General features: G+C 46.0%; 1 protein-coding gene across 2 annotated transcripts in view; it reads right to left on the bottom strand.

Moving 5' to 3' along the window:
- CLINT1 (clathrin interactor 1) overlaps nt 1–16,728 on the bottom strand; it is a 565,784-nt gene that overhangs the window by 474,083 nt on the left and 74,973 nt on the right. For both annotated transcript variants that reach the window (XM_085617596.1, XM_085617597.1), the window contains exon 2: nt 51–155. In XM_085617596.1, the coding sequence (XP_085473722.1) occupies nt 51–155 (105 nt within the window). The remainder of the gene's footprint in view (nt 1–50; nt 156–16,728) is intronic.

The raw sequence follows: 16,728 nt of genomic DNA, 5'->3' as shown, positions 1-16,728 counted from the left end.
CCCCCGTTGCCCATTACCTTCCCACGCAGCACTCTACAATTCAGACTTACTTGGCGATCTCTCCCATGAGCTGTCCAGAAGGTCCCCAGGGATCGTCGTTTGTAGCTTCCCGAACCTTGGACTCGATCTCAGAATAGTTCATTACCACATTTGTGCTGCAAGTGAAAAAAAAAAAAACATGTTGAGATCCAGATCTAGTAGAATCAAGCAACGTCCCTTTGTGAGTATTTCAGATGTTGTTGCAACAAGCAAATATATGTGAATGAAACAGTGTCCTGTGGAGAAGCACTTGGGACACGGTACTAAGCCAGCCCACTAAACAGTAATATCAACAGTAATTGTTTTATATTGCCCACTTTTGGCCTCTCTTAGTGCTGCAAATAACAGGTTCCCTAATTTAATGGTACTACGACCTCGTAAACACAGAAGGTCAAGGTCATCTTGCCATGATTCAAAGCGGTGCCCTGCAAGTCACAACAACAATCTTCCATCTGGAGTAGAAGATCACGGAGGTTTAACAATCCTGTTAATTAAAATGTAAAAAGTGGTTCTTTTTAATGAAAACCTTGTGTACAAACAATCCAAGAAAAAACGCAAATGACAGCATGCCGGGTCTTATGTAACTGAGGAGGACAATGCTCTGGGTTCAGGTGTTTTGCCCACTCTGTTACCTGTCCACAAATCGGTTATAATCAAGTAGAACTAGTACATGTAAACTCTGAAGGAACACAGCGAGCCATCATGGGCCGCAGCCCATTGTTGAAGCCCGCCTGCTCCTAACTACCATCTGGTAATGAGCTATACATTAAAATGTGCATACACATAAAATTAGGCAAGATTGGTACCTCTCCCCTTAAAATTTCCCAACAGAATTCCTATGTCTATGTCACATACTAACGTGATCATTTATTCAAGAAAACCGGGCGATAGTTAGACAAAAAAAAGAATGGAATTTTGCAGCAAGAGAGCACATGGAGAACTCAAAGAAACAAAACCATCAATTACTAAATGATTTCTATAGAGACAGGCCTTAAGAAATACAAATAAGTACAGTAAAACTCCTACAACTGTAAGCCATAATACTGACAAGAGGCGAATCGAACTGCACTATAACCACATTTTTAGAGCAAACATTAGAAGAAACAGTATTTGGAGTCTAGCCAAGAATAAGCATGGATGCCAAAATTACTGTACTAAAGTCTCTAATTCTGAAGCCATGTAACCCCTACTAAACATAAAATAAAAAGTGAGCCAGGAGTTTTAATCAGAGTGTTCACACATGGAAGGAAGTAGAGCATTTGAATAATGTCTTGGCAATTATTTCTTGCTTCACACACAAGAGATTGCTAACCAGGCTGGAACAGGAAGAACTGAATGAAAAATGCTGAAATCATGTTTTTTGGTTCAGATGAATTGGATCCATGAGCAATCTTGGGAGTGTTCATATCCTTATATCATTGTTGAGTAACCACATCATGAATATTAAACAAGCATTTGCAATGCAATAGGTCTCGCATTTACACGAGGTTGAGCTATTGACATTGCAAATAACAAAGCCTTTTATATTTGTTTTCGTTTTAAAAACATAGATAAAAGGCATTGTCATTTACAATGCCAATAGCTTTAACTCGTGTAACAGCGAGACCTATTGCATTGCAAATGCTTGTTTTTTTCTTTGAGTGGTACATTTCCTCGTTCCTCTTTCGTCCACCTCCCCAGCTTATAAATGACCTGTGCACGAATACGCAACATCGCACCTGATGATGGTGAACAATATTGGCACAAAACAATGGCCAAGCTAGTGGGTCTGCATTCACATCCAAAAGGCGAGACCTATTGGCCATGCCACTGCTAGTTCTTATGTGCCACGCACTATCACCCAGAGTAACAGGATCTTCATCACACCTCAAACATCAAGTCATAGAAAGCTGGTAATTATGTTAAACTGAGAAACCCCACAAAACGATATATACAATTTTAGGAAAAATACAACTATAGAGACTATTTAAAATAAACGTAAGAGATTTGTTACAGTAAAGACACGCCGCTTGTTACAACAACTCCTCGTCTTCTATTTACAACCAAGCCCTTGTGACGTAGCATGTAAGGATTGAGTGCGCCCGCCATAAGGCGTGCCTTGCTCTGCGTGTGGCGCATGCGTGGTATGGGTGTTTGGTACGCAGTGGACAGCTGGGGCAGGTTCAGAGACCCGACTACAGCGGACTGAACGCTAGGGTGCAGGCCGGAGCAGTGGAGAGGGCTTGGGAGCAGTACCGGGGCAAGTCAGATCGCCATATTGGAACGAAGGAGGTAGCACCTGGGAAGCCTTCACAGCAGCGAGATAAAAGCAGACACTACCGCCGCCATGTACGGGCACTTGGACCCGCAGCGCTGCCCGTCCCGGGATTTTAACAGCATCGTCCAGATCTGCAGCGCCAATGTACAGAGGCTCAGTGGCAACAGTGAGTATGATGGCAAAAAAGTACTAGAACAGAGGGCTTCTAGCTTTTATTCTGAGGTCACCCTCCCTTCAAAGAACAAGACGGAGCCCCGCGTGTTGCTGCAGTGACCGGCTGAAGACACGAGACCAGCCCAGGAGCAGCACAGAGTCCCCACAAGAGCCGGTTAGTGGGGCATGCTGTACGTGTAAAGCGTGCCTCGCTTGGAGCGCGCATGCGCATTAAAAAAAAGTGAAATTGCACAAGGCTTGCGAGGACGGAAGGGGGACAGGAGATGTGCACATCGTGTGTCTGTACGTGCGTGTTCACAATTGCAGACCGTCCTGCGCATGCACATGTCCTGTCTACCTCCGAAAGCAAATCAGTAACAATAGATCTCGCTAGCGACAGTGCTTTCGCGCTGCGTCGCTATGCCAGACCTAAAAACAGGCATGATCAAGTTAGAAGAAATGATAATGGCTGAGGGATGTATCCAAAACTGTTTTCAGAGACCCATTTCTAGGGCAAATAAAAAAGGAATCATCAATTGCAATCACTACAGTTTCTAATAAAATAGACAACCTAGCTCTCCAGGATCACTCTTTAGTTTATGCAAGATCTCCACTCCTTTACATGGGCAGAAAACTGCCTCATATTTGAGTCCCTCGCAAAATGTTACTGAAAACTACACCTCGAATTTGTCCATTGTGGGAAACTATGCCCAAGAAGTAGCAATGCATGAAAATAACAACGAATACTGGAAACTAGAAAAATAGCCATTTCCTCTTTGATAAGGAGTTACTCTCTCTGCGTCCCAGACCTTTTTGGTAGCATGGTTTGCCATGCAAACGATTCCTACAGAATGAGATATGCTGTGTGTGGATTCAATCCTTCGAGCATCGTTCTTCAAATCCCTCCCTATCTTTTATTTTGAAGTAGGGGCACACGTTGATGTCTGGGCTTCATAACACTTTCTGAAATGGTCCCTCTGTAGTACCTTTAGGGTTTCTCTTATAAGCAGTTGGTGTCTGTACCGTGCAACTCTTAACAAGCATCTGCAGTATCAGCTAAAGAGCCCTACTTTAACTATCTCACAAAACCTATGCTACCAGTAGGAGACCTTTGTGCCCCCTTCTAACAAGCTCTCCGGCACCTCTTATATCAGTTCTAACCACTTTTGATTTTCTCTGCTATGATCCATTACTTTGCAAAAGAGTCACCATTACAGTGCCCTGGTGAGCAGCACTACTACATCAACAACATCCCCACAATGTAATCACCGTTAGACCTGTACAGCACATTGCCAAAGCAGATAACACTATGAGAAAATAAAATAAGTCAAAATACTAAAATCTCTACAATAAAGCCATAATACAGTGCCATGATAGCATACAATATATGAAATCCATGATGGCACTTTAACAACAATATGACAAGAATAATTATTGCTTCTCAAATTGCGGAGCATAACGACAACACTGCAATACATTCTGAATTACTACATTACCACAGTACCGTTAGAATTATTGTATCTCTGCATTATTGCTGAAACTACCTTGCCCAGAGATTGCATGCAATTAAATCTACAATGTATCAAAAAGTCTTTCTGGTGAGAAAATTGACAGGTAAGAGAGAGTAAAGTTTCAGGAGGACGTTCAGAAAACAAGATACAGACATCAAAACGACAATCTAACAGAGAACCACCATGTATCCCAGAAGAGCCTGCATCCAGGACAAGGCCCCAGCAGTGCACTGGCGCCACAGTCAAGAAAAAGCACAGCTCTCAGCGAGCAGGAAGAAACTGCACCACCCAAATGTCAAGACTGGATCACAGCGAACTTAAAAAAAAAAACAATCCTGAATATGTGTTGGATAAACTCCAGGTAATTTCAAAAACACTCCTTCTAGGAAAGTGGGAGCATGGCTTTCTTCTTCTTCCTTTCCCATGTTTTCCAGCATTCTATACCTGAACTACACGGGTTTCCTGCGAAGCAGAAAAGCAGAAAAATAATTTACAGCCAGATGTGAAAATTAAAACTTTTGGCTGGACTGCAAAGAACTTTCCGTGACTGAAAGAAGTTTAATAGAACCCGACACTTTCTGAGTTTGGGGTAAAGGGTGATCGTTCATGAGCCCTAGCTGGAAGTCATCCACGGAAAGGCATTGGGCTCAGAAATTTGACGTCTTTGCATGAAGAAATGGAAGGGAAAGGAGCATGAACTGCTCGAGAGAAAATTCCTCTCTTCTGCAGGACGCACACACTGGCACAGGTCTAACAATCTATGCTCCTCCCGGTTAAGGATTATGGCTCCTAGAATGGAAGCAGCCAGACACGTGACCAGAGTGCATAGTTACTGTAGGAGGTTGGACATGCAGTCAGGAGTGGAGGCTGGAAGTTGAGGATCAGAAGGCGAACCAATGGTTGCAGAAAAGGAACAAGCATTTACAATGCAATGGTCTCGGCATTGTTAAAGTTCGAGCTAATGGCATTGCTCATGACATTATTTTTGTTTTTAAAACATTTAAAGAAACGGCATTGTTATTTACAATGTCAATAGCTTAATCACTCCCAAATGCGAGACATATTGCATTTGCACCCACACACAGAGCCACACACACAGAGCCACCCACACACACAGAGCCACTCACATAGCCACCTACACACACACACACACACAGAGTTACCCACACAGAGAAAGCCACCACGCATAGAGCCACCTACAAAAAAAGCCACCCACACAGAGCCTCCCACACGCACACCGAGCCTCCCACACGCACACAGAGCCACCCACACGCACACAGAGCCACCCACACGCACACAGAGCCACCCACACGCACACAGAGCCACCCACACGCACACAGAGCCACCCACACGCACACAGAGCCACCCACACGCACACAGAGCCACCCACACGCACACAGAGCCACCCACACGCACACAGAGCCAGCCACACGCGCACACAGCCAGCCACACGCGCACACAGCCAGCCACACGCGCACACAGCCACCCACACGCGCACACAGCCACCCACACGCACACAGAGCCACCCACACAGCCATCTGCGCTCCCTCAGCCGGCTTGTGAGTGTAATGTCCCATGTGCTTGTGCTGGCGTCACTAGGATAAGCTACACACACACACACACACACACACACACAGAGTTACCCACACAGAGAAAGCCACCACGCATAGAGCCACCTACAAAAAAAGCCACCCACACAGAGCCTCCCACACGCACACCGAGCCTCCCACACGCACACAGAGCCACCCACACGCACACAGAGCCACCCACACGCACACAGAGCCACCCACACGCACACAGAGCCACCCACACGCACACAGAGCCACCCACACGCACACAGAGCCACCCACACGCACACAGAGCCACCCACACGCACACAGAGCCACCCACACGCACACAGAGCCACCCACACGCGCACACAGAGCCACCCACACGCGCACACAGAGCCACCCACACGTGCACACAGCCACCCACACGCGCACACAGCCACCCACACGCGCACACAGCCACCCACACGCGCACACAGCCACCCACACGCACACACACACACACAGCCATCTGCGCTCCCTCAGCCGGCTTGTGAGTGTAATGTCCCATGTGCTTGTGCTGGCGTCACTAGGATAAGCTAGTCCCCATTGTTTGGTTTGCTGCGCGACTGTATACAGATGTTGCCAGTTAAGTAAACGCACTTGCTGTGTACACAAAGATCTATGCAGCCGGTGCATCAACCCGGTGAGACATTTTATAAAGCAGACAGTTTGTGTCTTCTTAAGTAGGCCAATATAGATCCATTAACACATTTGGAATGGGCTTTGTTTCTACTTTATTTGGGGCACAATTAATAAAAATAAAAGTTAACTGTCGGACATCAGCCCTTTTGAGTCCACCCCCATTCTGCTGCTACTCATTGACCCCCGATATATGGGATTCCGGAATATATTTTCCATTTCCAGCCCTGTACATAATCATGAGAACTGTTTTGTTCGCACGTAAAACTTGTCACTGGCATTGTAAGAGTTGTTGGATAACGGCAATGTATGATTAAAACACAAAATGCGTTTCATGTTCCAGGTGGAGAGTTTTTTCAACAGGAGCACCATTCGTGTTCTCTTTAACTGTTGACTTTCAAAGCTATTGCAGAAGGCATGCGCAACACTACAGAATAAGTTAATCATTTTACAATCCCTACAGAACTGTTTTCAGGGCGATACAAGGGTCAAACAGATGCGAGCGCTACTGACCTGCAGAGGTTGGGAAGCCAGGAGGATAAGGATGAGAAATTCCGGGCAAGCGTGTCCAAGGCTTTTGCAGGAGGGAGTCCACATGGCTGTGGGGTCTGTGCTAGTTTTGAGCGGGTCCAAGAGCGCTAGCTCGGTGCCACAGTTTGCGTTGGTGTGTATGAAGGAGGGGTCAGCTCAGTCACCGGTGAGTCAGGCGTGCGTCTGTCAAGGGGAGGGTCTCCCCTCCGGATGATGCGAAGCGTCCCTCCCTCAGTGTCTGTCACCGCCTCTCCAGATCCCAGTGTGCGTGCGGCTCTAGATTGAAAACACCCTTTGCTGCTTGGCCCCTCCTGCTCACGCCACCGGTGACTGGGGCCTCCTGACGCCAGGGAGCCTCCATCCTCCACCCAGCAACCTGCTTTTCCACATCTGTACGCAAGACAACGCTGATAATGTGAGGTCTACACACGCGGCCAGAGCCCTCCCCTCCCCCAAGCTCAACCAGCCACACGCCCGGAATCGTTCTCAAGCAAGTGCCCACAGCCTCGTGCAACGCCATTCCTGATTGGTCACGTGACCAATCAGAATCCAGCTTCAATGGTGGAAGGAATAAATACAAGATGGCTGTCCCTATAAAGCCAGGCTTTTGGGTGCTGGGGGGTGATCGTAAAATCTGTTGTTTAATTTCGGGGCGCGGATCTGTGGGGTACCTGCATTGTTCAAAGTGCGAACACCTACTCTGCAGACAGCACTGGATACGCCGATCATTCAATAAGCACATCTCGAACTAACAAGGTGGGGGGTTACAAATGGATTTCAACTTGGCCCTGCTAACGGTTATTAAGAAAAGCAGATGAGCAGGCAAAGCAGCACAGAGCTAAGGGGTGCTAAGAAACATCCTCTGTCCAGGACAAACTGTGGAATGTGTGAAGGGGTGGGGAACCACAAGTGTGTTATACATTTAATTGCGCCTGCACGTTATTAAAAATCATCTTATAAATAAATATGCATGCACGTAACCTTGCCCCACTCAAACTGTAAACCTTCCTTTGAGCAGCACAAGTTTCACTCCCCCAGGCAGCGAAAGGCTGATAACTTATTTAAACAAGCACAAGTAAAGCAAATAGGTCAGCCATTAGTTGGCTGCCCTTTTTATCGTGTTTTATTACCAAAGGATGGGGCCTTCAACTGTCCCCTGCATGGTATATGGACGTGTTCTCCTCCTGTGTGTCCAACTGTATGTGAATCTAGAATCCTGGCTTATTTTGAACCCGGGGTCATACTAAACGAGCATGTGCACAGAGGCCAAGGCCAGACCTAGAAAATAAGAAGGCCAGGACCTGTCCTGTGACCTGCAGGTGTGCACCAGGCATGTGCTACACCCAGGACAGGCTCAGTGTCTGCTAAGACTGTGGTGGTAGGGTATTATATTCAGTTCCATTATGAATCACAAAGTTTTTCATCTGCGTCACTGAGAGTGTGGCCCAATGGCCCCACTGGTGCAAAGTTATCCTGTTATATGAAACACAGAGCCTTGTGCTGCCATCCCATGTGTATGTCAATTGGATAGGAGTGTAGAGTAAGCCCGAGGTACATATGTGGTAAAGGGCGGGGGGTTGAAAGTTGTGTGCATCTGTGTGTCAATCTGTCTCGAAGTAATGTAGCCAGTGGGATCCATTTTCGATGACCCTGGATTAGCAGGGCACAAAACTGAAGATGAAAACAGCTCCCCCAGACAGGGGAAGTGTATTCTGTGGCTCGACGGTGGTGATCTAGAGACTCAACTGATGAGCACGAACACAGGCCTACCTTTCCAAATTCTATGAAGATTTTGTTAGCAAGAAACTGCTGATTAGTTAGTTCCAGAGCACTACAATTCAGTAGATCGTAAAAGCAAAGTGTGTTACAAAAATGGCACCCTGCAGCCTTTTCTTTCACACTCCCTGAACCCCAGCAAGATGGTCACATAATTAACTTTACTTTCTCTGACTTCAAACTGAAAGGAGTTTATAAACACCAATCTCCATGTTAAAAAATAAGCATCAATTTGTCAGAAAACAGCCTGTCATTAGACCTCGACCTTTCAAATGCAGTAAATGGGACAAGATAAATAGAAAAATTAGAGGCATCTTTATTTATGTTTTGGACTTTTGCAACCTACCAAAAATTGGCTCGTGCCCCAAAGTTTGGGCAACACTAATGTAAGATACTTTTACCATTGGGACAAACCCAAGCCACTAGCCAGGGAGGGTATCTCTGCTCTGATCACTTGGTATTGAAAAGGACTGTGCAGATTGTAATTTTACAGACATTTTTCTATGACAGGGTATTATGGCTGCCTATCCTAATCCCTTTCAATACGCGTTATGGACTAATTTCGCATAGGCCGATTTGTTATTAATAAATAAATAAATAAATAAATAAAGGACATCAATGCTAACTTTAGTTATAAGTGATTTTAGCATAAAGAGCATTTTTAGGTCGAGCCTGGGTAGCGTTTGTGCAGTCTTTTCAAGACATGTTGTATATACTTTGTGTGCTTACAGCCCACCCATGTCCTTTTTGTTATTTTGATTGTCCTTAAAAAAGGCTTGCTTGCTAGTGGCTAATCCTTACTCTTTGCCCCTCCTTTTTAGGTCGAGGACCGTCCGGTCTGCCGAAGGCAGAACCGGAAGTCGGAGATTTAATGTTTCTGAGAGTGGCTCTTTAGCCCGCCTCTCTTTTTGCCTCTCCTCCATTGGCTGGCTTCCTAAACGGAGGCCAGCCATTGGAGGAGAGAGCCGTCCCTTCAAATAGGCTCCGTCTTTTTCAGATTCGGGGGCGTGTTCCGTGCTGTTCTTTCCACTTTTTAGCCACGCCCTTTTTAGGCGTGTTTTTCTCTCCTCCAGCCAATGGCAAGAGGAGAGAAAAAGAAACACGCCCCCGAATCTGAAACCGCCGCTGCATTTCTCCGAGGCATTTCTGCTTTGCCTCTGAGAAAGGCGGCGGTGTTCATGGCGTCCTCTCCCCCTTGCTTCATTTTAGGTCTTGTGCCGCGAGTGCTGTTTTCCGTGTCTTCTTTAAGTTTATAACACCGGCATTACCAAATGACGTAAAACAATAATTTTAGAGCTATTAAAAGCTTTTTGGGGGAGTAATCTGCAGTTCGTTTAATCCGCAGGCGCGTTCACAGGAAAATCGCAACTAAATTAAAGCGGTCCCAGGAGACTGAAACCCTGAGTTTGCTTTGCCAGAATTGAAATCCGCGACACCCAGTCTCTAGAGTGAATAAACGCGTCGCTGAGTTTCCTCACTCGCTAGATGCAAGGATGTGAGGGCGGGAGTTATTGCCCCTTCACTTAATAAATGGAAATGTGACACTTCTTTGCTCGGTGTGTGTGTGTGTTCTGTTCTGTTTCTAAGAGCTGCTGACTTTGGCAGATAATTGAAACGAGAAACGGGGATGAGGTGCCCAAGAGCACACAGTTTGGTCAGTATGATGGGGAAGTAGAGATTTGGGTCCAGGTCTCGTGTTTGTGTGGTTCGCCCTAGCCTGTGCCCTTCTCAGCGGTGTTCACCTGTCGGGTCTGCGATCTGATAAAGTGAGCTCTTATGAGCGCCAGGGACACCCCCGCCATTACACACACTAGACACGGAAGGTCACAAGCGATCCGTACTTGCCATGTGTGTTTTAGTACCCGCATAACACACTTGCAAGCCCCAGAAACTTAGCAAAGGCCCACGCAGGATGTGCAACCAAAGTCAGTCGTGTGCTCTCGTTTCACAAATCACTGTTAACAGATCACTTTGACCAGCTGCTTTTAGTGAAGTAACTGAATACTACAAGTCCCAGAATGCACTGATTTATGACATGAAAGCCGATGTCTCAAGGCATGGTGTCAAGTTGGCAACTCTTCCAAACCTCAGAAAACAGCATACATGGCTCCCAAGAGCTGCTGCTGGCAGCGTTGAGAGGGGGAGGGCTTCCTTGCAGTCACACCTTCATGACAATGGGGAGGGGGTGGAAATGGGAAGGGGTGTTTAACAATGACCCGTCACAGGCAGGAGCCGCGGGATTAGCTTGAAGTCCTGTGAAGAGGCCTGGCTGCTGAGGCCCCGAGAGGCAGGATGACAGATAGGGGAGGTGTGTGCCCACAGACCGAGGCATGCCCCCCCCCCCTTCCAGGGAAAGGTAACGCAAAAGGCTCGCTTCACCCCCAAGGCCCTCCCAAGGATGGGTCGTATAGCCAAGCGCCGCAGCTTTCTACTCGGCACCCCATTTATTTCACCACAACTTGAGCAAAGCGAGATAAAGTAGAAAAAATATATATATATATATATATATATTGTTTGCATGTATCCGGAGAAGCCTCCCCAGCCGAACGGGCTGATGGGCTCAGCGGACGCTGGGACTGTGTGTGACCCCATTGTCACAGCAGGGCCGCTCGGGCTTTCATCCTCCTGAGGCTGATCAAATGAATACGTTTGAGGTGTAATAAACATCTGTTATACTGTGCCAAGAAACCCTCGGGCGCACGTTAGAAAAACACTCTATGTGAGACTCCACGTCAACCCCGGAAGAATGCACTCACGGGGAGGGGGTGCGCAGGCCCGTGTCCAGCGCCTCCAGTCCTTGTTTTCAAGCACCCTTCCCGCCGCATGCTGTGCCAAGCTATAAACTAGAAGTAAAGGCCTCTGTGCGAGGCTGCAGATAAGGTTTTGAAAGGGGAGGATTTTATTCCTTACTTTTGGGAACTGACAGTAAAATGTTTTCTTAAGGATTAAATACCTCAAATCTCATTCCAAAGGGGAGCTTTTTTAAATGAGTAACGTTGACAAATGTGTGTTTAATTGATCAACCATGACTCTCCATTTGATGTAATCCATACTTCTTAGCTGGCACTTCAAGTAAATGAAAGAATGCATTTTTCACGTATAAAAAAAAATAACCTTGTGATCCGACACGCAATAGTAGCGTGTTTTTATGTTTTTGCAGCTGCCCGCGGCTTACGCCTCCATCTTCTCTGCTTTGGAAACTACGGCAGTGCTGGTGGTGAATTGAGAAGAACTCTCTGTATCTCCTTCACTCACATTTCTTTTCTTTTTGTGTTCATTTATTAGACCTGGGCATTATTGGATTTACCCACAGTAGTTCTTTAAATTGGCACACCTATTGAAATGCTGTCCATTTTAAACACAGACCATTACTGTTTCAAAAACACAGGGCCTGACGCCAGGGTTCTCAGTCACAAAACTGTCAGTGGGCATGAAGGTGCCCATTATATATTGTAATTGTAAATATCCAGTTTTGGACAAACGGCAACCAAGCATTTAGTCTAATTCTAAGCGCTCACAATCGTTAAAGGCAAAAGATCACACAACCTGATCTCCCGTATACATGTCCACACACACACTGCATCTCTTGCCTGTTTGTGCTGCTGCCTTTTGGTTGGACGTGTTACCTGTTATTGTGTTACGTTCAGATATATTTTTTGTACATAGTTTTATATAGCGCGAACTTGACCCGAATCGGGTTTCAGAGCGCTTTACATAGCACCAGTTGCATTACATGAGGACACATTCATTTTTGTCTCTGGGAGATTAAGTGATTTGCCCAGAATCACAGGATGTTCTGCGTCATTGCCAAGACTCGAACCCAGTTCACCAGATTCGAGGTCGGACGCCCTAGCCAACGCTTTATAGGGCGCTACAAGCAGCACTTGTGCCATTTCTAAGCACTGTAAATGAAAGATGTCACTATTCTGTATTGCAATACATTTAAGGTTGAAAGGCTGAGTCTGCCTTCCCGGATTCTAACTCTTGATCTTCAGAACACGGCATTTGTCAGCAGGGAGCGCTCAGCTCACCGAGCCTTCCTGCAGGCTTTTTGCAAAGATGTTGTGTATTGTGGTGATGTTATGATGGTCCAGATTTTTGTCACAAGATATCGTGCTATTTGTGTATTTGAGTTAAAAAAAAAAAAAAAATCTTTGACAGTTGGTGTGGCACTGGCGCGCGGTGAAACCATTGAGAGCATATGAGTCCTTCAGTTTGTGAGCGTTCCATATATAGGAGGCGCGTGGCTTCTAGACTCCTACACAGCCGTACTGCAGACCGTGAGCATTGTATCGCAGTGTGTGATCTGCAATATTTGCCACACACACATGCAGCGGATCACACATGCGGTGGAAGCTCTTTTGATCCTATTGGAATATAGGATGCACAACCCAGGGTGTCAAGCGCAGGCCCAATCCACTGTATAGTTTCTGGATAATGTAATATGCAGGAGTTCAAAATAGATTGTATATTATACGTTAGTGCTAGGTTTCCAGAACCTGTGTTGGAGGAGTTATATAGTCATTCTAGAAAAAAAAAAAAATCGGGAATGTGCGTTTCATCTTCACGTGAAACACCGCGTCTATGCTACATGCCGCGATTCAATTGAGATGACTGCTGTGCTCACGCCAGTAATTTCCGTGGGATTTAAGTAAAACGCCCCCCAATTGTGGCAACAATCCCCAGTGCTCGATTCACGCAGCAAGCGAATACAGCGCCATTCACATTCGGCGTGATTGTATCTGAACCAACAGTAAGACCACTACTAGTTTTTAAATACACGAATGCCGTTCTCTGCCGGTGAAACCACACAGTACCGCTAAAACTTTGACAGTTTTGCTTTTCAAATATCCTCAAATCTAAAAGCGCCCACCGAGAGGTTATAATTTAAATCTCGATACAAAGAAAGGAAGATATCCGCGAATTTCATAATCAAATCAAACATTACGAGGGGTCAACTTTTAAACTTCTTGTCCTGAAGATGGTCTCACAAACTCACGTATGAAGACCGAAACGTCGACTGTCACACTTCTTTCTAGATAATTGGTTATATATCTTTGAAAAAGTGTTTGATATACTGTATAGTGGAGTAATAACTGGATGTATAATCATGTCTCCCCTTTGATATACAACTGTCTCATTTTTATGTACCCTTATCACCATTCACTGATATAAATGAATTTTGTTCCTCACACACCTTTTGTCCATTTTTTCATTTCTCTGTATTCTGATTGTATAACTGTTTTGAAATTAATGTAAATAGAGATCCTTATACATATGACTATTGCATGGTGTATAACCTTTTGGAATCTAAAAGATAAGATTGATCTCAGTTATAGGTATATATTTATCCTATAAACAAGTTACACAATTAAGTTTTCAACAAACCCCTTGAAGGCACTTCCTACCTATACGTACCCCAGGGGTGACTGCCCTTTTACAGGTGACCATCAAGGGACGCTGACGAGCCCACCCTTTGGACTCAATTGGCTGTTGCGGAAATCCATTATAACGGTGGAATGTTCACATAAACAAATAGATGGATGCCACGCCGTGCCAACTGTGCCCACCCCAGCAGTGTGGATGACTCCACGTCCGTGGCATTCAGTTTGTGAAGTGTGTTTGTATAGCGGGCCGATCTTGCAGGCACCCAGCATTGGCACCGGATTCGCCAGGATAGGATTTCACGTACCAGTTTATCCTTAGTTTAAAAGCTTTTTTTCCCCAATCACCCTGCAGACACAACATCGGCAGTCAGCACAGCTTCCCTCTGGTGTTTAATCATTCATTCATTCAAATGAGGGGAAGATGCCCAGGATACAATACGCCCCCAACCTGCGCATGCCCTGCTAAATCTGGACGGCAGGAGTAAATCAAGTGCACGCCCGTCTCATCCCCTCAGAGGAGGAGTAAGTGCGCGCCCGTCTCACCCCCTCAGAGAGGAGTAAGTGCACGTCTGCCTAACCCCCACCCCCTTGAAGAGGAGTGCATGCCCGTCTCATCCCCCCTCAGAGAGAAGTAAGGGTAAGTGTACGCCCGTTTTACCCCCTCAGATAGGAGTAAGTACACTCCTGGTACATTTGATCCCCTCAGCAAAGAGTAACTGCACGTCTGCCTCACCCCCTCGAAGAGGAGTAAGTGCATGTTAGTCTCATTCCCCCAGACAGGAGTAAGTGCAGCCTGCTGCTGCGCTCCCGTCTCACCAGAACACTCAGATAAGCATGTCGGTGCTTGGGTGCGGCGTGGGATATGCTGGGCGAATGGGAGTGAGGTGGAGCTACAATAAACAAGCATTTGCAATGCAATAGGTCTCGCAGTTACACGAGTTAAAGCTATTGGCATTGTAAATGACAATGCCAATAGGCATTGTTATTTGCAATGTCAATAGTTCAAACTCGCGTAAATGCGAGACCTAATGCATTGCAAATGCTTGTTTCAATTCCCCGTCCATGTGCCTCACTGCCAGAAAGCAGTTATATAATATGACACTGAGTGGCTTGATTTAAGGTTATTGGACGAGGACGGAAAAGAGCTCCACAAAAGGCTGACACACCCTCAGGAATGGGAAACACTTAGTGAAATTATCCAGATTGATGTCCATTTTCATTGTATCAGAGATGATAAACGGAGGCCTCGCAGATGCGGCCGGCCGTCTTGAGGGATGCTGCCGGGGGCTGACCTGGGAGGCCCCGCGCGGAGGTGATTGCAATTACCCGGCGCTTTACACATGCTCTGGCCCGAGACTGGGCTGTCGCAGGACCACCAGACGCTGCTGCGGGCGCTGCAGATGGCACCGGCTGACACACTTAGGGCACATTACACAAGCATCTGCACAGCACATGCTGCCGGGCTGTTTCATGATAGCTGGGGCTCCACAGAGCATGTAAACGAGCCGGCTGTCAAAGGCAGATATATGGGAAGTCTAGTGAAGCCCACACGGCACGGGAAAAGGAAATGGGAGGAGAAGCTCGCGCTGGCTGGAACATTTCAAAGAATCCCAAGAAAAAACACGCTGCCATAAAACTCCCATTTCCTTATTAAAATCTCCTTGTTAGAATGTGTTCCCTTTAAAAGCACGCACTGCAAACACATTTCCATAACAAGCCACGAAAGTGAAAGTAAACGTGATCGGGCGGAGGCAGAGGAGAATGCAACTTAATGACCCGTGACGGAGACAGATGGTGGCTGTGTCTGCGAAAGTGCTTTCAGGCCTCCAAATGGTGCGCGCGCCCAGCCGACGCACATGCACTGTATTTGGAGGCCTGAAAAGCCACTGTTTGCACTGCCAAAACTCGCTTACTATAAGTCTCGCCAGAGCAGCGCTAAAGCGCTGTCTCAGGCGAGACCTAAAAAGGACGTCACAACGCAATCTGACAGGGAAAGGTTAGTGGGAGGGGGTGAGAACTGATTATTTGGAAGGGTGGTAAATTATACTGTTAGCACGCTGCTTTTTGTTTCCCACAGCTATTCTCTTTGTATTGGTTTTATTTTTCAATGCACTGAAAAAGAGGCAGCACAACTGATGGGAGAGGTTTGTGTATTTCCAAAATCCCGTGTTATCTATCGTTCTGTTTTACATATGACCACAGTTGCCTTATTTCACTAGAACACTTTTATTAAATAGCGATATGACTGCACTGTACAGTATGAAAAGGTACACGTAATACATTTCAAAAGTATGTGTACTGGGGTTGCAGCAATGGCTACAAAGCACAGCATCCAGGTGTACGCATATTATGCACGGGCAGCCAGTACACCCTGTCTGCTGAGCCTCATCGCTCCAGATGTACTCATGAATGGATATTAAAATCTGTGGGCTTCATACTACACTCAAGTCATTCTGAAAGATAAGATGAGCAATTAGTAGCTGGCATATATTCATAGTGAATAATAGGTTAGTTGTAAAATGTAATATCCAACGTGAAATAGGATTGAGTCCAATCACAAGAAAGGCCAGTCACAACATCACTCTATGCTTATTTATCACTACCTCACAACATCCCTCTCCCTCACTCTTTCACTACCTCACTCTCTCTATCTCACTACCTCACTCTCTATCTACCTCACTCTCTTACTACCTCACTCTCTATTTCAATACCTCACTCTCTCTCTCTCTCTCTCACTACCTCACTCTCTCTCTGCTAATGCAATAGGTATCACATATGCAAAAAAAAAAGCTAATGCCAATAGAAATGACAATGCCATTTATTTAGGGATACAATAATGAAAAAAT

This window comes from Triturus cristatus, chromosome 7, assembly GCF_964204655.1.
Source record: "Triturus cristatus chromosome 7, aTriCri1.1, whole genome shotgun sequence".
NCBI lineage: Eukaryota > Metazoa > Chordata > Amphibia > Caudata > Salamandridae > Triturus > Triturus cristatus.
The sequence above is the reverse complement of the archived record's forward strand: the minus strand, read 5'-3'. Positions and strand labels throughout refer to the sequence as shown.